General features: G+C 42.2%; 2 protein-coding genes across 2 annotated transcripts in view; one reads left to right on the forward strand and one right to left on the reverse strand.

Moving 5' to 3' along the window:
• dph1 (diphthamide biosynthesis 1) overlaps positions 1-19089 on the reverse strand; it is a 260590-nt gene extending 241501 nt beyond the window's left edge. Inside the window, exons 1-2 of the mRNA XM_061973227.1 lie at positions 19024-19089; positions 6607-6672 (exon numbers count right to left, since the gene is read on the reverse strand). Coding sequence (XP_061829211.1) covers positions 6607-6672; positions 19024-19075 — 118 coding nt within the window. The 5' untranslated portion in view covers positions 19076-19089. The remainder of the gene's footprint in view (positions 1-6606; positions 6673-19023) is intronic.
• Positions 7013-26245, forward strand: part of rtn4rl1b (reticulon 4 receptor-like 1b) — a 656646-nt gene continuing 637413 nt past the window's right edge. Inside the window, exon 1 of the mRNA XM_061973226.1 lies at positions 7013-7517. Coding sequence (XP_061829210.1) covers positions 7505-7517 — 13 coding nt within the window. The 5' untranslated portion in view covers positions 7013-7504. The remainder of the gene's footprint in view (positions 7518-26245) is intronic.

Consider the following 26245-nt stretch of genomic DNA (forward strand, 5'->3'; position numbering starts at 1 on the left):
AACTAGGAGACTAGTCAGGATAGAATGGAAGATGAATGCAGCAATGTACAGAGACATCCTGAATGAAAACCTGCTCCAGAGCGCTCGTGAACTCAGTTCATCTTTTAGCAGTACAACGACTTTAAGCAAATAACCAAGATATCAAAGGTATGGCTTCAGGACAACGTTGTAAATGTCCTTCAGTGGCCCAGCCAGAGCCCAGACTTGAATCCAATCGAACATATCTGGAGATCTCTGAAAACGGCTGTGCACCGACGCTTCCCATCCAACCTGGTGGAGCTTCGGAGGTGCCGTAAAGAGGAATGGCCGAAACCGCCCAAAGGTAGGTGCGCCACGCTTGTGGCATCGTATTTAAAAAGACGTGAGGCTGTCATTGCTGCCAAAGGTGCATCAACAAAGTATTGAGCAAAGGCTGTAAATACTTATATGCATGTGACTTCTTTGTTTTTTTCTATGTTTAACACATTTCAAAAAGCTGTAATTGTCATTATGGGGAATTGTGTGTTGAATTTTGAGGACAAAAATTAATGTATTCCATTTTGGAATATGTCTCAGATAGGGATGTCCCGATCCGATATTTGGATCGGATCGGCTGCCGATATTTGCCAAAAATTGCGTATCGGCAAGGCATGGGAAAATGCCGATCCAGTTTTAAAAAAACTCCGGTCCGTGTTTTCCAACGCACCGATTTAAATAATACATCCCACTTTTCTGCTGCTCCGTAATTTCCGTTCCGCATTTTCCAGCACACCTTCAACACATCCACAATTCTCACGCAGTTGCTTTTATCTGCTGGCATTACACGACAGGCTCTTCTCACTCTTTCCTGTGTCTCCCTCTCACAGACAGCAAGTGCACCTTCTTACACACGTCACATACTGTCACCTCATATGTCACATACTGTCACGTCATACGTCACATACGTATACGTCCTCCCCGAGCAGAGAGGTAGCAGCATGGCTAACGTTAGCTGTGATGCTAGCGCAGCCGTGCGAGCAAAGCTCCCTCTAAGGTGCTCGCCTGTGCAATTGCGCACTGTTTAAGCGTCCTCTGCGCATAGCAAATCTATGCCACGCACTAAAATAGCACAACGTAGACCCACGGACTGTTGAACAACTTAAGCTGTACATCAAGCAAGAATGGGAAAGAATTCCACCTGAGAAGCTTCAAAAATGTGTCTCCTCAGTTCCCAAACCTTTACTGAGTGTTGTTAAAAGGAAAGGCCATGTAACACAGTGGTGAACATGCCCTTTCCCAACTACTTTGGCACGTGTTGCAGCCATGAAATTCTAAGTTAATTATTGATTGCGAAGAAAAAAATAAAGTTTATGAGTTTGAACATCAAATATGTTGTCTTTGTAGCATATTCAACTGAATATGGGTTGAAAATGATTTGCAAATCATTGTATTCCGTTTATATTTACATCTAACACCATTTCCCAAATCATATGGAAACGGGGTTTGTATAAAACGTTAGTTTATCTTTGTTTCTTACCCAAATACATCTTGTAAATAACAAGTACCTCCCAAAAGTGTAGTATAAAGAATGTTATATTACAATATACCAGAGGTGTGGACTCGAGTCACATGACTTGGACTCGAGTCAGACTCGAGTCATGAATTTGATGACTTTAGACTCGACTTGACAAAATGTAAAAAGACTTACAACTCGACTTCGACTTTAACATCAATGACTTGTGACTTCACTTGGACTTGAGCCTTTTGAATTGACATGACTTGACATGACTTGCTACTTTCCCCAAAACCCAAAGATGAAAAAGTTATTCGGGAGCGCTCCGTATTTTTCATTGTGTACTTGTCTATCAGCGTTGCGTGTGTCAGCTGGTGTGCTCTCAGTACAACAGCCAATCAAATTAGATCTACTTTGTTTTCATCACACAGCATTCATCCAATCAAATTGCAGGACAACCAACGAAGAAGACATGTCCAAACCACACGCCAGTGAACAAAAAATGATACCTAAAATCATTTTGTTTGGGTATAAAAATTACGAGGTGGTCAACACAAAACGGTTTGCAGTATGCAACACATGCGGTTCGAAAATTACTGATGGAGAGGCAACAACTTCCAACTTCGTCCGGCATTTGAAGTTGCACAAAGAACGGTGAGTTTTGAATGTAAGATAACGTTTATTGGCTAAGTAACGTGACTTTTATTTGCTGTGTAGTTAAATCAGTGAGGCTGTAAACTCACTGCTAACGTTATAACGTTATTGCAAACACGGGAATCTGTTGCAGTTCACTACCTTATTCATACTTTTTGTTCAGTGATTTTTTTAAAGCAGGGTTACGTTAGTCAATATATCACACGTAACGTTAGGCGGCGGTCAGCAGCACGGCGTATTTTAGCCACCTAAAAAAAGACAAAAATAGTAAAATAAAGGTCAGTTAAAATGTACCGTATTTTCCACACCATAAGCCGCCCTGGGTTATAAGCCGCGCCTTCAATGAACGGCATATTTCAAAACTTTGTCCACCTATAAGCCGCCCCGTGTTATAAGCCGCATCTAACTGCGCTAAAGGAATGTCAAAAAAACAGTCAGATAGGTCAGTCAAACTTTAATAATATATTAAAAACCAGCGTGATGTGGGCGCGCATGGAGTCGTATATCAACATGGACGGAACTGCGTGAAAAAAAGCCACCCGGCCTCTTCGCGTAAACTTACCTTAACCACTCGCTCATCTTTTCTTCATCCATCCATCCCTTCGAGTTAGCTTTTATGATGACGCCGGCTGGAAAGGTCTCTTTTGGCAAGGTCTTCCTTTTGAATATCACCATGGGTGGAAGTTTCTGGCCATTAGCATGGCAAGCTAGAACCACAGTGAAGGATGACTTCTCATTCCCTGTGGTGCGAATATTCACCGTACGTGCTCCCGTTGTATCCACAGTGCGGTTCACAGGAATATCAAAAGTCAGTGGAACCTCGTCCATGCTGATAATGTTCTCTGGCCGGATCTTTTTTTCAGCTATCTTGTTTTTACAATATGCACGGAAAGTAGCCAGCTTTTCTTGAAAGTCTTTAGGCAGTTGCTGTGAAATAGTAGTCCGTGTGCGGATGGAGAGATTGCGTCTTTTCATGAACCGGAAACCTGTCGCTTAGTAGGAGCCATTTTGTGGTCTTTACAGATGTAAACACACAAAGGAAATGAAACGTAATATCCGCGCGCTTCTTCTTCTTCTACCGGGGCGGGTGGTTGCTTACAGTAGAAGAAGAAGCGCTTCCTGTTCGATGGGGGCGGGTGCTTACCTTGGCGGTTGCTTGCCGTAGAAGAAGAAGCACTTCCTCTTCTACGGGGAAAAAAGATGGCGGCTGTTTACCGAAGTTGCGAGACCGAAACTTTATGAAAATGAATCTTAATATTTATCCATATATAAAGCGCACCGGGTTATAAGCCGCACTGTCAGCTTTTGAGTAAATTTGTGGTTTTTAGGTGCGGCTAATAGTGCGGAAAATACGGTATACTATATTATGAATATGTGTACCGTTTTAGCTAGCTTTCTGACATACTGTTGGTTGTTTACCTCAGTGGTCCTCAACCACCGGGCCGCGGCCCGGTACTGGTCCGTGGATCGATTGGTATCGGGCCGCACAAGAAATAATTTTTTTTCTTTTCTTTTTTTAATTAAATCAACATAAAAAACACAAGATACACTTACAAGTAGTGCACCAACCCAAAACAACTCTCTCCCCCCTTTTGTTCTGGGCATTGAACTTGAAGACTCTTCCTTCACTGTTCCAAGTGGCCATGAGAGTCTTGGCAGTGCCTGCCTCCAGTGCTCCAGTGGAGCGAGTTTTCAGCCATGGTGGCATCATACTACGCCCCCATCGTGCACAAATGACTGACAAGACTCTTGGCTAATTTGGTCTTTTGCAAATGCAATGCAGCATCGGGCCCTGACATATAAAAAGTACAACTTTTTTTGTTATGTTCACGTATATGTCATGTTTTCTCAATGTTAACACTTTTGTACAAATAAGTACATTTGCACTTTATTTTTCAATGTGTTTGTTCTGTAAAGGAATGAGTTAATGTTTAAAATGACTGGTTATTAGTGCCATTATTCATGCGTTCGTTACGTCTCGTCTCGATTACTGTAACGTATTATTTTGGGGTCTCCCTATGTCTAGCATTAAAAGATTACAGTTGGTACAAAATGCGGCTGCTAGACTTTTGACAAGAACAAGAAAGTTTGATCATATTACGCCTATACTGGCTCACCTGCACTGGCTTCCTGTGCACTTAAGATGCGACTTTAAGGTTTTACTACTTACGTATAAAATACTACACGGTCTAGCTCCAGCCTATCTTACCGATTGTATTGTACCATATGTCCCGGCAAGAAATCTGCGTTCAAAGAACTCCGGCTTATTAGTGATTCCCAGAGCCCAAAAAAAGTCTGCGGGCTGTAGAGCGTTTTCTATTCGGGCTCCAGCACTATGGAATGCCCTCCCGGTAACAATTAGAGATGCTACCTCAGTAGAAACATTTAAGTCCCATCTCAAAACTCATTTGTATACTCTAGCCTTTGAATAGCCCCCCTTTTTTTTAGACCAGTTGATCTGCCGTTTCTTTTCTTTTCTCCTCTGCTCCCCCCTATCCCTTGTGGAGGGGAAGACACACAGATCCGGTGGCCATGGATGGGGTGCTGGCTGTCCGGGGTCGGGACCCGGGGTGGACCGCTCGCCTGTATATTGGTTGGGAACATCTCTGCGCTGCTGACCCGTCTCCGCTCGGGATGGTTTCCTGCTGACCCCACTGTGGACTGGACTCTTACTGTTATGCTGGATCCACTATGGACTGGACTCTCACAATATTATGTTAGACCCACTCGACATCCATTGCATTCGGTCTCCCCTAGAGGGGGGGGGTTACTCACATATGCGGTCCTCTCCAAGGTTTCTCATAGTCATTCACATCGACGTCCCACTGGGGTGAGTTTTTCCTTGCCCTTATGTGGGCTTTGTACCGAGGATGTCGTTGTGGCTTGTGCAGCCCTTTGAGACACTTGTGATTTAGGGCTATATAAATAAAGATTGATTGATTGAACATATCTGGAGATCTCTGAAAACGGCTGTGCACCGACGCTTCCCATCCGACCTGGTGGAGCTTCGGAGGTGCCGCAAAGAGGAATGGCCGAAACCGCCCAAAGGTAGGTGCGCCACGCTTGTGGCATCGTATTTAAAAAGACTTGAGGCTGTCATTGCTGCCAAAGGTGCATCAACAAAGTATTGAGCAAAGGCTGTAAATACTTATATGCATGTGACTTCTTTGTTTTTTTCCATTTTTAACACATTTCAAAAAGCTGTAATTGTCATTATGGGGTATTGTGTGTTGAATTTTGAGGACAAAAATGAATTTATTCCATTTTGGAATATGTCTCAGATAGGGATGTCCCGATCCGATATTTGGATCGGATCGGCTGCCAATATTTGCCAAAAAATTGCGTATCGGCAAGGCATGGGAAAATGCCGATCCAGATCCAGTTTAAAAAAAACTCCGGTCCGTGTTTCCCAACGCACCGATTTAAATAATACATTCCACTTTTCTGCTGCTCCGTAATTTCCGTTCCGCATTTTCCAGCATACCTCCAACACATCCACATGTCTGTGAACTCTCACGCAGTTGCTTTTAGCTGCTGGCATTACACGACAGGCTCTTCTCACTCTTTCCTGTGTCTCCCTCTCACAGACAGCAAGTGCACCTTCTTACACACGTCACATACTGTCACCTCATACGTCACATACTGTCACGTCATACGTCACATACGTATACGTCCTCCCCGAGCAGAGAGGTAGCAGCATGGCTAACGTTAGCTGTGATGCTAGCGCAGCCGTGCGAGCAAAGCTCCCTCTAAGGTGCTCGCCTGTGCAATTGCGCACTGTTTAAGCGTCCTCTGCGTATAGCAAATCTATGCCACGCACTAAAATAGCACAACGTAGACCCCCGGACTGTTGAACAACTTAAGCTGTACATCAAGCAAGAATGGGAAAGAATTCCACCTGAGAAGCTTCAAAAATGTGTCTCCTCAGTTCCCAAACCTTTACTGAGTGTTGTTAAAAGGAAAGGCCATGTAACACAGTGGTGAACATGCCCTTTCCCAACTACTTTGGCACGTGTTGCAGCCATGAAATTCTAAGTTAATTACTATTTGCAAAGAAAAAAATAAAGTTTATGAGTTTGAACATCAAATATGTTGTCTTTGTAGCATATTCAACTGAATATGGGTTGAAAATTATTTGCAAATCATTGTATTCCGTGTATATTTACATCTAACACAATTTCTCAACTCATATGGAAACGGGGTTTGTATAAAACGTTAGTTTATCTTAGTTTCTTACCCAAATACATCTTGTAAATAACAAGTACCTCCCAAAAGTGTAGTATATAGAATGTTATATTACAATATACACTTTGTTTACATTTGCCGTCCCACTATGACGTCCACGATGCTGTTAAGACTTACACCAGGTTTAAGCGCACCGGTGAAGACATCCCACACAAGTCAGAGTCAGGCGTGTCATATATTGTTTAAAGTGTTTAAAGGTGTTACATATTATAAATAGTGGAATAGTGAAAGTTTACCTGTTGGCTTTTTGGCCGCGGCGAGCTGCACTTCCTGCGACGGCGCCTCCATCTTGTCTTTCCCGGCTTCAACACGTGACCGGCCAGGCGAGAGCAATCGATGCAAGAGTCGCGGATTGGTTAAGTCGAGCGCCGATGCCAAAAAAAAAGATAGTTTATTTAAACATTTAAATCAATTAATTTTACGAAATAAATTCGTCTTAATTTTATTGGTAAAAAAAAAAAAAAAGAATAAATACAAGTTAAATTTAGAAAATATTGCAATAATTACGACCCAAACTCGTTTTTTATTCCCATCATTTGGTGTGTTATTCTCTTGCAAAAGTTGGGATATAGTCCTGTGTATTGTTGTGTCTCCACTGAGGCTGAGCCCGGAGGATGAGGAGGATGAGGAGGATGAGGAGGATGAGGAGGATGCGGAGAGGCTGCACAACATCACTTTCTCCCTCCTTCCGCGCATCGGCTCGCTGAACGGACGCAAAGGAGCGAGAGAGAGAGACTATTACCGGACAAAAGTGTCATGTTAAGGCTGCAATAACTTATAACAATCAGATCGTTGAGGGCGAGGCGATCAGAGCAACTCTGACCGGACGAAGGACGACTAGGAAATTTTGCCGTTTTATACGTCCACCATCATCGGACTATATCTTCACCCAACTCTGGAGTTATCATCGTCGTTGCTGCGGACTGATGGGATGCAAAGATTGTAGTCCGAATCTTAAAACCCTCCCGAGGCTCCATATGGACACGATTCCAGCTCTCCGTGGTGACATTGAGTGACAGGTACACGTCAAAAAAAGGAGCCCCGGATCAACTTCCCGCCGGGTTTTAAAGTCTGGAATATTTGGATCGATGGTTCTCATAAGACCGAGGAAGAAACGCACTTAAGTCCGGCAAAATGTTCAAAAGCGGTAAGTGAGATTTAACTTTCAATGCTGGCGATCGAGCTGTGGATTTATTTATGTATGTATGTATGTATGTATGTATGTATGTATGTATGTATGTATGTATGTATGTATGTATGGTTCTCTTGGTTGCCACATGCATTCACTCATGCTATGCGTCTACATTTGCAAGAGCAGTGTGTGTGTGTGTGTGTGTGTGTGTGTGTGTGTGTGTGTGTGTGTGTGTGTGTGTGTGTGTGTGTGTGTGTGTGTGTGTGTGTGTGCAAGCACGAGGACGTAGGTGAGTCTGCACTGTGGTCTATGACTTGTTCCTCAGGTACTGCACCCTGCTGAAGTACTGCTGTAACAGTACAGTGTTGTTGTTATTGTACTGATGTAACAGTACAGTGTTGTTGTTATTGTACTGCTGTAACAGTACAGTGTTGTTGTTATTGTACTGCCGTAACAGTACAGTGTTGTTGTTATTGTACTGCCGTAACAGTGCATTGTTGTTGTTATTGTACTGCCGTAACAGTACAGTGTTGTTGTTATTATTGTACTACTGTAACAGTACAGTGTTGTTGTTATTGTACTGCTGTAATAGTACAGTGTTATTATTGTACTGCTGTAACAGTGCAGTGTTGTTGTTATTGTACTGCGGTAACAGTGCATTGTTGTTGTTATTGTACTGCTGTAACAGTACAGTGTTGTTATTATTGTACTGCTGTAACAGTACACTGTTGTTGTTATTGTACTGCCGTAGCAGTACAGTGTTGTTGTTATTGTACTGCCGTAACAGTACAGTGTTGTTGTTATTGGACTGCTGTAACAGTACAGTGTTGTTAGTATTGTACTGCTGTAACAGAACAGTGTTGTTGTTATTGTACTGCCGTAACAGTACAGTGTTGTTGTTAGTGTTGATGCAACAGTGCACTGTTGTTGTTATTGTACTGTCGTAACAGTACAGTGTTTTTGTTATTGTACTGCTGTAACAGTAGTGTTGTTGTTATTGTACTGCCAAAACAGTAGTGTTGTTGTTATTGTACTGCCAAAACAGTACAGTGTTGATGCTATTGTACTGCTGTAACAGTACAGTCTTGTTGTTATTGTACTGCTGTAACAGTACAGTGTTGATGTTATTGTACTGCTGTTACAGTACACTGTTGTTGTTATTGTACTGCCGTAACAGTACAGTGTTGTTGTTATTGTACTGCTGTAACAGTACAGTCTTGTTATTATTGTACTGCCGTAACAGTAGTGTTGTTGTTATTGTACTGCCAAAACAGTACAGTGTTGATGTTATTGTACTGCTGTAACAGTGCATTGTTATTATTATTGTACTGCGGTAACAGTACAGTGTTGTTGTTATTGTACTGCCGTAACAGTACAGTGTTGTTGTTATTGTACTGCTGTAACAGTACAGTATTGTTATTATTGTACTGCTGTAATAGTACAGTGTTGTTGTTATTGTACTGCCGTAACAGTACGGTGTTGTTGTTATTGTACTGCTGTAACAGTGCATTGTTGTTGTTATTGTACTGCTGTGACAATACACTGTTGTTATTATTGTACTGCTGTAACAGTACAGTGTTGTTATTATTGTACTGCTGTAACAGTACAGTGTTGTTGTTATTGTATTGCTGTAACAGTGCATTGTTGTTGTTATTGTACTGCAGTAACAGTACAGTGTTGTTGTTATTGTACTGATGTAACAGTACACTGTTGTTGTTATTGTACTGCCGTAACAGTGCAGTGTTGTTGTTATTGTACTGCTGTAACAGTACAGTGTTGTTATTATTGTACTGTTCTAACAGTACAGTGTTGTTGTTATTGCACTGTTGTAACAGTACAGTGTTGTTGTTATTGTACTGCTATAACAGTACAGTGTTATTGTTATTGTACTTCCGTAACAGTACAGTGTTGTTGTTATTGTACTGCCGTAACAGTACAGTGTTGTTGTTATTGTACTGCTGTGACAGTACAGTGTTGATGTTATTGTACTGATGTAACAGTACAGTGTTGTTGTTATTGTACTGCCGTAGCAGTACAGTGTTGTTGTTATTGTACTGCTGTAACAGTACACTGTTGTTATTATTGTACTGCTGTAACAGTACAGTGTTGTTGTTATTGTACTGCCGTAACAGTAGTGTTGTTGTTACTGTACTGCCGTAACAGTACAGTGTTGTTGTTATTGTACTGCTGTAACAGTACAGTCTTGTTATTATTGTACTGCCGTAACAGTACAGTGTTGTTGTTATTGTACTGCTGTAACAGTACAGTGTTGTTATTATTGTACTGCTGTAACAGTACAGTGTTGTTGTTATTGTACTGCTGTAACAGTACAGTGGTGTTATTATTGTTGCAGTGTCCAGTGCATTTTTATTCACTGGCTTTTAACCCAGCATGAGACTTTGAACTGTTTTTAGCTTTTAACTTTTTGAACTGTTTTTAACTTTTAAACTGTTTTTATTTAACAAACTGTTCTTAGGGTAATTTATATTTGCTTTTTAAATGTGTATTTTTATTTCTGTTTTAAACGTTATTTTTTAGTCTGTCCTTTGCCTTCATTTCTTTGTGGTGTACAGCCCTTTGTTTTTCAACTGTGCTTGTCTTTAAAGGGCTTTATAAATAAAGTTGGTATGGCATGGTATTGTGCTGCTGTAACAGTACAGCGTTGTTATTATTGTAGTGCTGTAACAGTACACTGTTGTTATTATTGTACTGTTGTAACAGTACAGTGTTGTTATTATTGTACTGCTGTAACAGTACACTGTTGTTATTATTGTAGTGCTGTAACAGTACACTGTTGTTATTATTGTACTGATGTAACAGTACAGTGTTGTTGTTATTGTACTGCTGTGACAGTACACTGTTGTTATTATTGTACTGCTGTAACAGTACACTGTTGTTATTATTGTACTGCTGTAACAGTGCAGTGGTGTTTTTATTGTAGTGCTGTAACAGTACACTGTTGTTATTATTGTACTGCTGTAACAGTACAGTGCTGTTATTATTGTACTGCTGTAACAGTACACTGTTGTTATTATTGTACTGCTGTGACAATACACTGTTGTTATTATTGTACTGCTGTAACAGTACACTGTTGTTATTATTGTACTGCTGTAACAGTGCAGTGGTGTTATTATTGTACTGCTGTAACAGTACACTGTTGTTATTATTGTACTGCTGTAACAGTACACTGTTGTTATTATTGTACTGCTGTAACAGTACACTGTTGTTATTATTGTACTGCTGTAACAGTACACTGTTGTTATTATTGTACTGCTGTAACAGTGCAGTGGTGTTATTATTGTACTGCTGTAACAGTACACTGTTGTTATTATTGTAGTGCTGTAACAGTACACTGTTGTTATTATTGTACTGATGTAACAGTACAGTGTTGTTGTTATTGTACTGCTGTGACAGTACACTGTTGTTATTATTGTACTGCTGTAACAGTACACTGTTGTTATTATTGTAGTGCTGTAACAGTACACTGTTGTTATTATTGTACTGATGTAACAGTACAGTGTTGTTGTTATTGTACTGCTGTGACAGTACACTGTTGTTATTATTGTACTGCTGTAACAGTACACTGTTGTTATTATTGTACTGCTGTAACAGTGCAGTGGTGTTATTATTGTTGCAGTGTGTGCGTGATGGTGGGGCTTCTATAGCCGCGATGGTTCACAAGGTTATTCACCGCTGGCCACACACGATATGAACGGCCAAGACCTTTGTGCACCTGATATGAGGTAGCGGGAAAAGCCCAAAGCATTAATAAAAAGTTTCTGCAGAAAAAAAAATATGAGCCAGTTGTGTAACTATTGTTTGTTTTTGTTGGCAAAGATGCTTTGACGGCTTTGACTGCATGGATATTAATACTCACAATTCATAATACCATCTATCTATCTATCTATCCATCTATCTATCTATCTATCTATCTATCTATCTATCTATCTATCTATCTATCTACACTGTAAAAGAAAAAATAGGTGATAAAACGCAAATTTTCAAGGCAACATGACGCAACAAGATTTTTGCGTTTTCTCAACTTTTGACAACTGCTGGCCAGACACAGTTTTGGTAGTTAAACATGGTGAAACCTTATTGGTGGGGCTGTGACTTTCCTGAAGTCCATGATCATCTCCACTGTTTTCTGGGCGTTCAGCTCCAGGTTGTTGTGGCTGCATCAGGACGCCAGCCGGTCCACCTCTCTCCTGTAGGCGGACTCATCGCCATCCGAGATGAGCAGTTTTACGGACTGGTTACTGCAGGTGCAGCAGTTTGTAAACAGGGAGAAGAGCCAGGGGGAGAGTACACAGCCCTGAGGAGTACCAGTGTTCGTGGTCCGACTGTCCGAGACAATCTTCCCCAGCCGCACGTGCTGTCTCCGGTCTGTCAGGAAGTCATTGATCCAACTGCAGAGGGAGCCGGGCACGCTGAGCTGGTAGCGCTTGTCTCGTAGCAGTCCAGTTAGATCGAAATCTGGGTTTAACGTGGTTAGTGGAACTCCCCCTGGTGTTGTGGTTATGGCGGTGGAGTGGAGAGTCTCTTTACATTTTGTCAAGTCGAGTCTAAAATCATCAAATTCACGACTCGAGTCCAAGTCATGTGACTCGAGTCCACACTTCTGCTTATCGGCAAAATAGTTTTGAAATGGGGAAAAGTAGACCAGATTGTTACTGTACAGTAGAAGCGTCAACAGCAGTCAAACACAAACAATCAATCAATCAATCAATGTTTATTTATATAGCCCTAAATCACAAGTGTCTCAAAGGGCTGCACAAGCCACAACGACATCCTTGGTTCAGAGCCCACATAAGGGCAAGGAAAAACTCACAACCCAGTGGGACGTCTATGTGAATTACTATGAGAAACCTTGGAGAGGACCGCAGATGTGGGTCACCCCCCTCCCCCTAGGGGAGACCGGATGCAATGGACGTCGAGTGGGTCTGACATAATATTGTGAAAGTCCAGTCCATAGTGGATCGAACATAATATTGTTAGAGTCCAGTCCATAGTGGATCTAACATAATAGTGTGAGAGTCCAGTCCATAGTGGGTCTGTGGATTTAGTTAATAGTGTGAGAGTTCAGTCCATAGTGGATCTAACATAATAGTGAGAGTCCAGTCCATAGTGGATCTAACATAATAGTGAGAGTCCAGTCCATAGTGGATCTGTGGATTTAGTTAATAGTGTGAGAGTCCAGTCCATAGTGGATCTAACATAATAGTGAGAGTCCAGTCCATAGTGGATTTAACATAATAGTGTAAGAGCCCAGTCCATAGTGGATCTAACATAATAGTGTGAGAGTCCAGTCCATAGTGGATCTGTGGATTTAGTTAATAGTGTGAGAGTCCAGTCCATAGTGGATCTAACATGATAGTGAGAGTCCATTCCATAGTGGATCTAACATAATAGTGTGAGAGTCCAGTCCATAGTGGATCTAACATAATAGTGTGAGAGTCCAGTCCATAGTGGATCTAACATAATATTTTGAGAGTCCAGTCCATAGTGGATCTAACATAATAGTGTGAGAGTCCAGTCCATAGTGGATCTAACATAATAGTGAGAGTCCAGTCAATAGTAGATCTAACATAATAGTGAGAGTCCAGTTCATAGCGGATTTAACATAATAGTGTGAGAGCCCAGTCCATAGTGGATCTAACATAATAGTGTGAGAGTCCAGTCCATAGTGGATCTAACATAATAGTGAGAGAGTCCAGTCCATAGTGGATCTAACATAATAGTGTGAGAGTTCAGTCCATAGTGGATCTAACATAATAGTGTGAGAGTCCAGTCCATAGTGGATTTAACATAATAGTGAGAGTCCAGTCCATAGTGGATCTAACATAATAGTGTGAGAGTGCAGTCCATAGTGGATCTAACATAATAGTGTGAGAGTCCAGTCCATAGTGGATCTAACATAATAGTGTGAGAGTCAAGTCCATAGTGGATCTAACATAATAGTGTGAGAGTCAAGTCCATAGTGGATCTAACATAATAGTGAGAGTCCAGTCCATAGTAGATCCAACATAATAGTGAGAGTCCAGTCCATAGTGGATCTAATATAATAGTGAGAGTCCAGTCCATAGTGGATCTAACATAATAGTGAGAGAGTCCAGTCCATAGTGAATCTAACATAATAGTGAGAGTCCAGTCCATAGTGGATCTAACATAATAGTGTGAGAGTCCAGTCCATAGTGGATCTAACATAATAGTGTGAGAGTCCAGTCCATAGTGGATCTAACATAATAGTGTGAGAGTCCAGTCCATAGTGGATCTAACATAATAGTGAAAATCCAGTCCATAGTGGATCTAACATAATAGTGTGAGAGTCCAGTCCATAGTGGATCTAACATAATAGTGTGAGAGTCCAGTCCATAGTGGATCTAACATAATAGTGTGAGAGTCCAGTCCATAGTGGATCTAACATAATAGTGAGAGTCCAGTCCATAGTGGATCCAACATCATAGTGAGAGAGTCCAGTCCATAGTGGATCTAACATAATAGTGTGAGAGTCCAGTCCATAGTGGATCTAACATAATAGTGACAGTCCAGTCCATAGTGGATCTAACGTAATAGTGTGAGAGTCCAGTCCATAGTGGATCTAACATAATAGTGAGAGTCCAGTCTATAGTGGATCTAACATAATAGTGAGAGAGTCCAGTCCATAGTGGATCTAACATGATAGTGAGAGTCCAGTCCATAGTGGATCTAACATAATAGTGTGAGAGTCCAGTCCATAGTGGATCTAACATAATAGTGTGAGAGTCCAGTCCATAGTGGATCTAACATAATAGTGTGAGAGTCCAGTCCATAGTGGATCTAACATAATAGTGTGAGAGTCCAGTCCATAGTGGATCAAACATAATATTGTGAGAGTCCAGTCCATAGTGGATCTAACATAATAGTGTGAGAGTCCAGTCCATAGTGGATCTAACAAAATATTGTGAGAGTCCAGTCCATAGTGGATCTAACATAATAGTGTGAGAGTCCAGTCCATAGTGGATCTAACATAATAGTGTGAGAGTCCAGTCCATAGTGGGTCTGACGTAATATTGTCAGAGTCCAGTCCATAGTGGATCCAACATCATAGTGAGAGTCCAGTCCATAGTGGATCAAACATAATAGTGTGAGAGTCCAGTCCATAGTGGATCTAGCATAATAGTGTGAGAGTCCAGTCCATAGTGGGTCTGACATAATATTGTGAGAGTCCAGTCCATAGTGGATCCAACATCATAGTGAAAGTCCAGTCCATAGTGGGGCCAGCAGGAGACCATCTCGAGCGGAGACGGGTCAGCAGCGCAGATATGTACCCAACCGATGCACAGGCGAGCGGTCCACCCCGGGTCCTGACTCTGGACAGCCAGCACTTCATCCATGTGCCCCCCCCCCCCAGGCAGAGGAGAAAAGAAAAGAAACGGCAGATCAACTGATCTAAAAAGGGGGGGTCTATTTAAGGGCTCGGGTATACAAATGAGTTTTAAGATGGGACTTAAATGCTTCTACAACAAACATGAGGTTAACAGTCGACAGTGGACAGATCTGTTGCGAACACAAAAACAGGTTTTCTGCTTCATTAGCACAGTAATCAAGCATAATTAATGCAATCAACCACCGCGGCCATGAAAAGTCAAGCCGAGAGGTGTCACAGCGCGTGAATCATCTGCCTGCACGCCGTGTGTTTGTGAATGGTGCCTCTGTCACGGAAGGTGCTGGGCCTCCGATGTGTTATTCTAGGTGCAAAGTCATTCAAATTCACCAGAGAACTTGTTCAATGTTCCTGCCAAAGCTGACACATCTCTGCCTCTCTCTCTCTCCACTCCAGACATGCTGCAGTTTGCTTGCACTTTTTGGCAGACTATACCTCAAATTAATTCGTCTTGAATTAAGTGATTTTTCTTCCCCCCCCATTCGGCAGCCGCACGGAATGGGCTCATTTGCATACGATAACTATGGAACATGTTAGCCACCACCTCAGCTCCATTTAGCACAATGTAAAATGGATGAGCGTCATCTCCAGGATGGTATATCCTGTGCATTATCAGTCCTAATAGCTTTTACTAACATGTCCATTAGCATGTCACGGAAACCAGGGCAGGCACGTCTGCTCGCATTTTAAATGCCAAAGAGCGTTGCTTATCAATATGTATGGTGACTCATGTTGGTCCTACCAAACGATATCGACCCTCGTAATGCTTTACTTGAAATGAGATGGCGGCACTTCTGGCACAAAGCTGTCAGAAGGCAGTTTTAGACAATGGGCCTCCCCTCCAAGCTGTTCCATCACCATGTTGTGTTTCATCTTGACTCTTGGAACAACAATAATCAATGTGATGGCAAAGGAAAACAAGGCTGTGTCTCTCTCTGCCCTTGAGGCACACAACACAAACCCTAACAAAACAGATTGGGTCAGACTTAAAGGGGAACATTATCACCAGACCTATGTAAGCGCCAATACAGGTAAAAGCCAGTAAAATTAGAATATTTTGAAAAACTCGATTTATTTCAGTAATTGCATTCAAAAGGTGTAACTTGTACATTATATTTATTCATTGCACACAGACTGATGCATTCAAATGTTTATTTCATTTAATTTTGACGATTTGAAGTGGCAACAAATGAAAATCCAAAATTCCGTGTGTCACAAAATTAGAATATTACTTAAGGCTAATACAAAAAAGGGATTTTTAGAAATGTTGGCCAACTGAAAAGTATGAAAATGAAAAATATGAGCATGTACAATACTCAATACTTGGTTGGAGCTCCTTTTGCCTCAATTACCGCGTTAATGCGGCGTGGCATGGAGTCGATGAGTTTCTGGCACTGCTCAGGTGTTATGAGAGCCCAGGTTGCTCTGATAGTGGCCTTCAACTCTTCTGCGTTTTTGGGTCTGGCATTCTGCATCTTCCTTTTCACAATACCCCACAGATTTTCTATGGGGCTAAGGTCAGGGGAGTTGGCGGGCCAATTTAGAACAGAAATACCATGGTCCGTAAACCAGGCACGGGTAGATTTTGCGCTGTGTGCAGGCGCCAAGTCCTGTTGGAACTTGAAATCTCCATCTCCATAGAGCAGGTCAGCAGCAGGAAGCATGAAGTGCTCTAAAACTTGCTGGTAGACGGCTGCGTTGACCCTGGATCTCAGGAAACAGAGTGGACCGACACCAGCAGATGACATGGCACCCCAAACCATCACCCAACCATGCAAATTTTGCATTTCCTTTGGAAATCGAGGTCCCAGAGTCTGGAGGAAGACAGGAGAGGCACAGGATCCACGTTGCCTGAAGTCTAGTGTAAAGTTTCCACCATCAGTGATGGTTTGGGGTGCCATGTCATCTGCTGGTGTCGGTCCACTCTGTTTCCTGAGATCCAGGGTCAACGCAGCCGTCTACCAGCAAGTTTTAGAGCACTTCATGCTTCCTGCTGCTGACCTGCTCTATGGAGATGGAGATTTCAAGTTCCAACAGGACTTGGCGCCTGCACACAGCGCAAAATCTACCCGTGCCTGGTTTACGGACCATGGTATTTCTGTTCTAAATTGGCCCGCCAACTCCCCTGACCTTAGCCCCATAGAAAATCTGTGGGGTATTGTGAAAAGGAAGGTGCAGAATGCCAGACCCAAAAACGCAGAAGAGTTGAAGGCCACTATCAGAGCAACCTGGGCTCTCATAACACCTGAGCAGTGCCAGAAACTCATCGACTCCATGCCACGCCGCATTAACGCAGTAATTGAGGCAAAAGGAGCTCCAACCAAGTATTGAGTATTGTACATGCTCATATTTTTCATTTTCATACTTTTCAGTTGGCCAACATTTCTAAAAATCCCTTTTTTGTATTAGCCTTAAGTAATATTCTAATTTTGTGACACACGGAATTTTGGATTTTCATTTGTTGCCACTTCAAATCATCAAAATTAAATGAAATAAACATTTGAATGCATCAGTCTGTGTGCAATGAATAAATATAATGTACAAGTTACACCTTTTGAATGCAATTACTGAAATAAATCAAGTTTTTCAAAATAGTCTAATTTACTGGCTTTTACCTGTATGTACCTTGATGTTGCAGAAAAAAGACCATATATTTTTTTAACCAATTTCCGAACTCTAAATGGGTGAATTTTGGCGAATTAAACGCCTTTCTATTATTCGCTCTCGGAGCGAATCGGGAAGCAATCCGCCATTTTCTCAAACACCGAGTCAAATCAGCTCTGTTATCTTCCGTTTTTTTGACTGTTTTCCGTACCTTGGAGACATCATGCCTCGTCGGTGTGTTGTCGGAGGGTGTAACAACACCAACAGGGACGGATTCAAGTTGCACCAGTGGCCCAAAGATGCCAAAGTGGCAAGAAATCGGACGTTTGTTCCGCACACTTTACCCACGAAAGCTATGCTACGACAGAGATGGCAAGAATGTGTGGATATCCTGCGACACTCAAAGCAGATGCATTTCCAACCATAAAGTCAAAGAAATCTGCCGCCAGACCCCCATTGAATCTGCCGGAGTGTGTGAGCAATTCAGGGACAAAGGACTTCGCTAGCACGGCAAGCAATGGTGGCAGTTTGTTCCCGCAGACGAGCGAGCTAAACCCCCTGGATGTCTTGGCTCACACCGTCCCTTATGCCACCGGAGATGATCAAGAGAAGAATATCGACCCTAGCTTCCCTGGCCTGCTGACATCAACTCCAAAACTGGACAGATCAGCTTTCAGGAAAAGAGAGCGGATGAAGGTATGTCTACAGAATATATTAATTGATGAAAATTGGGCTGTCTGCACTCTCAAAGTGCATGTTGTTGCCAAATGTATTTCATATGCTGTAAACCTAGTTCATAGTTGTTAGTTTCCTTTAATGCCAAACAAACACATACCAATCGTTGGTTAGAAGGCGATCGCCGAATTCGTCCTCGCTTTCTCCCGTGTCGCTGGCTGTCGTGTCGTTTTCCTCGGTTTCGCTTGCATACGGTTCAAACCGATATGGCTCAATAGCTTCAGTTTCTTCTTCAATTTGGTTTCCGCTACCTGCCTCCACACTACAACCATCCGTTTCAATACATGCGTAATCTGTTGAATCGCTTAAGCCGCTGAAATCCGAGTCTGAATCCGAGCTAATGTCGCTATAGCTCGCTGTTCTATCCGCCATGTTTGTTTGTGTTGGCATCACTATGTGACGTCACAGGAAAATGGATCGGGACATCCCTACCTGTACCTGATTGGCAGTCTGGCACACCTGGTGGCAATTGCCAATCAGGCCACTATTTATACCTGCCTCGCTGTGAGCTGTTCCTGTTTGCTGCTTCCTGATAGCTGTTTCCAGTTTGCCTGTATTTTTCTTTTGGACATTAAATCATGTTTCCCATCTCTGCATCTTGGGCTCCGTCACCACCTTTACCTGACGCTAACAAGTCACTAACATTAACCACTGACTCATGATTGTGCTGTAAAGACAGAATGCCAAACATGCATTATGCTCATTGTGCATGACAGGGATTAATATTAGGACAATTACACAAATGCATTTACTCACCAAAAAGACCCCAATTGTGCAGAATGTCAGCTTGTAGTCTGTCCCCCGCCATGCTGTTACTTAGAATGTAAGAATCCTGCATTGAAGCAAGCTACATTGCATGTGTGCATCAGATATGATCTGCACATTCATCAAATAAAATTGTTCTCTGTGACATATTCATATTTGTCATATGATGTGTGTGCAGTGGATAGCTCAGATTACACCAGGGGGAACTGTCTGTTGTTGCAATGTTAGCCTGTTGTATGGGAATGTAATTACCTGGCCAACATGCCCATCATTTAATGTGTTTAGTTGCACCGCATAGCCATTTGTGTAATTGCACACAGTGGGGGGTGTTAATTGTTCACGTCTGTGATGTGCACATCAATCAGTCAGCGCGGCCTGGGTGACATATCCATGTTATGGATGTATTCAAGTTCAAGACGATTGAAAAACTAGAAAATCGATTTATTTTTTTCTCCTCTTGCTCCGGCACACTTTTTTGGCCCCTCAGGAGCTTCCGTAGCTCGCACCGTCCCCTTTGCTTTTTTTTAACGGCACACGTAAGAAAAAAAAAACATGGCTGATGCTAATGAGAGCGAGACGTTTGTGCCAAAGAAAGGAAAAGTGTTGTCGGTGGTTTGGTTTTGCGGCAACAGGCGTGGAACAATGCAAATCTTTACGAGGCAAACAAGACCGCAAAAAGAAACTACCGTATTTTCCGCACTATAAGGCGCACCTAAAAACCACACATTTTCTCAAAAGCTGACAGTGCGCCTTATAACCCGGTGCGCTTTATTACGATTCATTTTCATAAAGTTTCGATCTCGCAACTTCGGTAAACAGCCGCCATCTTTTTTCCCGGTAGAACAGGAAGCGCTTCTTCTTCTACGCAAGCAACCGCCAAGGAAAGCACCCGCCCCCATAGAACAGGAAGCGCTTCTTCTTCTACTGTAAGCAACCACCCGCCCCCGGAAGAAGAAGAAAAACGCGCGGATATCACCGTACGTTTCATTTCCTGTTTACATCTGTAAAGACCACAAAATGGCTCCTACTAAGCGACAAGGATCCGGTTCATAAAAAGACGCAATCTCTCCATCCGCACACGGATTACTACCGTATTTCACAGCAACTGATATTTCTGTGAACCGCACTGTGGAACGGGAGCACGTACGGTGAATATTCGCACCACAGGGAATGAGAAGTCATCCTTCACTGTGGTTCTAGCTTGCCATGCTAACTTCCACCCATGGTGATATTCAAAAGGAAGACCTTGCCAAAAGAGACCTTTCCAGCCGGCGTCATCATAAAAGCTAACTCGAAGGGATGGATGGATGAAGAAAAGATGAGCGAGTGGTTAAGGGAAGTTTACGCGAAGAGGCCGGGTGGCTTTTTTCACACAGCTCCGAAGGCGAACACACCTTCACTAAGACGGGCAGACAGCGCCGGACGACATACGCCAACATTTGCCAGTGGATCGTAAATGCCTGGGCAGATATTTCGGTCACAACTGTGGTCCGAGCTTTCCGGAAGGCAGGATTCACAGAACTGCTGCACAACAACAGCGACACTGAATCCGATGACTTCGACGAGACGGAGCCGGCCATTTTTGGATCCCACGCTTGCGCAACTTTTCAATTCGGACACCGAAGACGAAGAATTCGAAGGATTTACGAATGAAGAATAACTTCAGAAGGTGAGCGCTATGTTTATTTTGTGTGTTGTGACATTAACGTTCGAGCAACATTATGTTGCTATTGCTCTACACCATTTTGAATTTGACTATGTTTGTGATTGCACATTTGCGTACATTTTGGGACAGAGTTGTTAGAACGCTGGTTTTCAATATATTATTAAAGTTTGACTGAACTATCTGACTGTTTTTTTGACATTCACTTTAGCGCAGCGTAGGCGCGGCTTATAATCCGGGGCGGCTTATTGGTGGACAAAGTTATGAAATATGTAATTCATTGAAGGTGCGGCTAATAATCCGGTGCGCCTTATAGTGCGGAAAATACGGTAACTGCAGGCTAAAAATTCCCTTACTATGGTGGAATTATTTACAGCAGGTATGTATGATGATGCCATGCATGATGAGAAAGAAGTAGTGATGGGTCCGGCAACACCGATGCATCGGCGCATGCGTCGAGCTCATAGAGCAAAACCCTGTGTCGGTTTTAGAAAGTCACGTGACCGATCATGAGCTGTTTTGGTCACGTGACCGATACGCCAACTGTGTCGCCTCCTCTGTGCCCTGTGAGCGGCTCTTTTCTACAGCCGGAGAAATAATAACTAAGAGAAATCGTCTAAAATGTAATACGTCGGAAAAACTTTTCTTTTTTTTTTTTTTTTAATAAAAATGTATAAAAAAAAATAAATAAAAAAAATTCCCAGTCCACAATCATCCACAACACGTTCTCTTAGATTTCCATGTTATGATACATGTTCACATTATTTATTGACTGTATCTAAAAAAGATAAAAATATATTTTTATTTAAATGAAGATATGAAATAATCCTAAATGACTTGGTTTATATTATTGTATATACTAGGGCAGGGGTCACCAACGCGGTGCCCGCGGTCACCAGGTAGCCCGTAAGGACCAGATCAGTCGCCCGCTGTCCTGTTCTAAAAATAGCTCAAAGAGCAGCACTTACCAGTGAGCTGCCTCTATTTTTTTTAAATTGTATTTATTTACTAGCAAGCTGGGCTCGCTTTGCTCCACATTTTTAATTCTAAAAGAGACAAAACTCAAATGGAATTTGAAAATCCAAGAAAATATTTTAAAGACTTGGTCTTCACTTGGAATAAGCGGTAGAAAATGGATGGATGGATGGGTCTTCACTTGTTTAAATAAATTCATTTATTTTTTACTTTGCTTCTTATTACTTTTAGAAATACAATTTTAGAGAAAAAATACAACCTTAAAAATGATTTTAGGATTTTTAAACAAATATACCTTTTTACCTTTTAAATTTCTTCCTCTTCTTTCCTGACAATTTAAATCAATGTTCAAATATTTTTTTTTTATTATTATTGTAAATAATAATAAATATTTTAGCTTCTGGTTTTTCAACGAAGAATATTTGTGAAATGTTTCTTCAAACTTACTATGATTAAAATTCAAAAAAATTATTCTGGCAAATCTAGAAAATCTGTAGAATCAAATTTAAATCTTATTTGAAATTATTTTGAATTTCTTTTTAAAAAAAATTCTGGAAAATATAGAAGAAATACTGATTTGTCTTTGTTAGAAATATAGCTTGGTCCAATTTGTTAAATATTCTAACAAAGTGCAGATTGGATTTCAACCAATTTAAAACATGTCATCAAAATTCTAAAATGTATCTTAATCAGGAAAAATGACTAATGATGTTCCATAAATTCTTTTTTTAATTTTTTCAAAAAGATTCAAATTAGCTAGTTTTTCCTCTTCTTTTTGTCGGTTGAATTTTGAATTTTAAAGAGTCGAAATTGAAGATGAACTATGTTTCAAAATTTTATTTTAATTTTTTTCCGTGTTTTCTCCTCTTTTAAACCGTTCAATTAAGTGTTTTTTTCATCATTTATTCTCTACAAAAAACCTTCCGTAAAAGGAAAAAAAAATGTACGACGGAATGACAGACAGAAATACCCATTTTTTTATATATATAAATGTATTTATTTAGCTATTCTTGTTTAAATCACACTTACGTGTAACTTACAAATGACAAGATGTTTACTTATTTAAGTGTGTATCAAACTGGTAGCCCTTGGCATTAATCAGTACCCAAGAAGTAGTTTTTGGTTTCAAAAAGGTTGGTGACCCCTGTACTAGGGCATCAAGTCAGTGTCAGTTGAGTCGGTCCATAGGTTGCCTGTAGGGATTTTTAATGTCCAGCAGATGTCAGTATTTAGTGACACAGTATCGACACAGTATCAATACAGTTTTGCAATGTGTCGAAACGCTTCATGACGCCTCATCAACCCATCACTAGAAAGAAGCAACAATGCGTAGAGCAGGGGTGTCAAACGTATGGCCCGAGGGCCGGATCAGAACCGCAAACAGGTTTTATCCGGCCCGTGGGGTGCAAAATATTCCCTTCTTCCTAAGGGGGGGCGGAACTAAGATTGTCATCAACAGCGATACTGCAGGTGAGACCACTTCCAGGTCCACACAAACCTCCACTCACCAGTCCACAAAGTCTGTCTATTAAGAACATGTGGACTCCCCCAGTACCTCTGGATTGGCAGACCGGGGTGGTGGTTCCTCTCTTTAAAAAGGGGAACCTGAGGGTGTGTTCCAACTATCGTGGGATCACACTCCTCAGCCTTCCCGGTAAGGTCTATTCAGGTGTACTGGAGAGGAGGCTACGCCGGATAGTCGAACCTCGGATTCAGGAGGAACAGTGTGGTTTTCGTCCTGGTCGTGGAACTGTGGACCAGCTCTATACTCTCGGCAGGGTTCTTGAGGGTGCACGGGAGTTTGCCCAACCAGTCTACATGTGCTTTGTGGACTTGGAGAAGGCATTCGACCGTGTCCCTCGGGAAGTCCTGTGGGGAGTGCTCAGAGAGTATGGGGTATCGGACTGTCTGATCGTGGCAGTCCGCTCCCTGTATGATCAGTGTCAGAGCTTGGTCCGCATTGCCGGCAGTAAGTCGGACACGTTTCCAGTGAGGGTTGGACTCCGCCAAGGCTGCCCTTTGTCACCCATTCTGTTCATAACTTTTATGGACAGAATTTCTAGGCGCAGTCAAGGCGTTGAGGGGATCTGGTTTGATGGCTGCAGGATTAGGTCTCTGCTTTTTGCAGATGATGTGGTCCTGATGGCTTCATCTGGCCAGGATCTTCAGCTCTCACTGGATCGGTTCGCAGCCGAGTGTGAAGCGACTGGGATGAGAATCAGCACCTCCAAGTCCGAGTCCATGGTTCTCGCCCGGAAAAGGGTGGAGTGCCATCTCCGGGTTGGGGAGGAGATCTTGCCCCAAGTGGAGGAGTTCAAGTACCTCGGAGTCTTGTTCACGAGTGAGGGAAGAGTGGATGGTGAGATCGACAGGCAGATCGGTGCGGCGTCTTCAGTAATGCGGACGCTGTATCGATCCGTTGTGGTGAAGAATTTACCGGTCGATCTACGTTCCCATCCTCACCTATGGTCATGAGCTTTGGGTTATAACCGAAATGACAAGATCACGGGTACAAGCGGCCCAAATGAGTTTCCTCCGCCGGGTGGCGGGGCTCTCCCTTAGAGATAGGGTGAGAAGCTCTGTCATCCGGGGGGAGCTCAAAGTAAAGCCGCTGCTCCTCCACATGGAGAGGAGCCAGATGAGGTGGTTCGGGCATCTGGTCAGGATGCCACCCGAACACCACCCGAGGGAGGTATTTAGGGCACGTCCGACCGGTAGGAGGCCGCGGGTAAGACCCAGGACACGTTGGGAAGACTATGTCTCCCGGCTGGCCTGGGAACGCCTCGGGATCCCCCGGGAGGAGCTGGACGAAGTGGCTGGGGAGAGGGAAGTCTGGGCTTCCCTGCTTAGGCTGCTGCCCCCGCGACCCGACCTCGGATAAGCGGAAGAAGATGGATGAATGGATGGATGTATGATGAGAAAAAAGCAACAATGCGTAGAGCAGGGGTGTCAAACGTATGGCCCGAGGGCCGGATCAGAACCGCAAACAGGTTTTATCCGGCCCGTGGGATGAGTAAGTATAAAAATGAGCCGAAATTTTTGAATGAAAGAAACTGCTGTTCTAAATGTGTCCACTAGATGTCGCAATAGCAATTATTTATATCTTTCTAGATGATGTTACATATGTAAAAAAAAGAAAAATAACCACGTTAGTGCACCAGTTGAAGAAAAATGAGCAAACTACATAAATAACATCCTGTAATTTGATTTTGATATTATTTTCTTTATCTTGATAGATTGAAATCGAACACCAGTGAGTTGACTGAGTGTCACATAACTTATTCAGAAAGTATAAATAAGGACAGATAAAGATAGAATGCTATTACTGCAACATGCAAGTGTAAAAAAACAAAAACATCAACATTATGATTTGTACATTTTCAGAATGTGCTTGTTCTATTTTTAAACCAAGAAAACAATCTGAAGTTTACTGCGTTTACTTCATCTACTTACTGAAACAAACTATAGTCCTCTCAATATTTGACTTTCTTATGTATTCGGATACAATAAACACTAAATTTTTTATTTACAGATGTACACTATATTGCCAAAAGTATTTGGCCACCCATCCAAATGATGAGAATCAGGTGTCCTAATCACTTGGCCCGGTGTATCAAATCAAGCACTTAGGCATGGAGACTGTTTCTACAAACATTTGTGAAAGAATGGGCCGCTCTCAGTGATTTCCAGCGTGGAACTGTCATAGGAGGCCACCTGTGCAACAAATCCAGTCGTGAAATTTCCTCGCTCCTAAATAGTCCAAAGTCAACTTTATTATAAGATAAGTGAAGAGTTTGGGAACAACAGCAACTCAGCCACCAAGTGGTAGGCCACGTAAACTGACAGAGAGGTCAGCATAGTGCAAAGACTTTCTGCACAGTCACTTGCTACAGAGATCCAAACTTCATGTGACCTTCCAATTAGCCCACGTACAGTACGCAGAGAGCTTCATAGAATGGCAAGGTCAGTTGAATATGCTACAAAGACAACATATTTGATGTTCAAACTCATAAACTTTGTTTCTTTTTGCAAATAATCATTAACTTTAGAATTTGATGGCAGCAACACATGACAAAGAAGTTGGGAAAGGTGGCAATAAATACTGATAAAGTTGAGGAATGCTCATCAAACACTTATTTGGAACATCCCACAGGTGTGCAGGCTAATTGGGAACAGGTGGGTGCCATGATTGGGAATAAAAGTAGATTCCATGAAATGCTCAGTCATTCACAAACAAGGATGGGGCGAGGGTCACCACTTTGTCAACAAATGCGTGAGCAAATTGTTGAACAGTTTAAGAAAAACCTTTCTCAAGCAGCTATTGCAAGGAATTTAGGGATTTCACCATCTACGCTCCGTAATATCATCAAAGGGTTCAGAGAATCTGGAGAAATCACTGCACGTAAGCAGCTAAGCCCGTGACCTTCCATCCCTCAGGCTGTACTGCATCAACAAGCGACATCAGTGTGTAAAGGATATCACCACATGGGCTCAGGAACACTTCAGAAACCCACTGTCAGTAACTACAGTTGGTCGCTACATCTGTAAGTGCAAGTTAAAACTCTCCTATGCAAG

Source organism: Nerophis lumbriciformis, linkage group LG17, assembly GCF_033978685.3.
Source record: "Nerophis lumbriciformis linkage group LG17, RoL_Nlum_v2.1, whole genome shotgun sequence".
In the NCBI taxonomy this organism is placed as follows: domain Eukaryota; kingdom Metazoa; phylum Chordata; class Actinopteri; order Syngnathiformes; family Syngnathidae; genus Nerophis; species Nerophis lumbriciformis.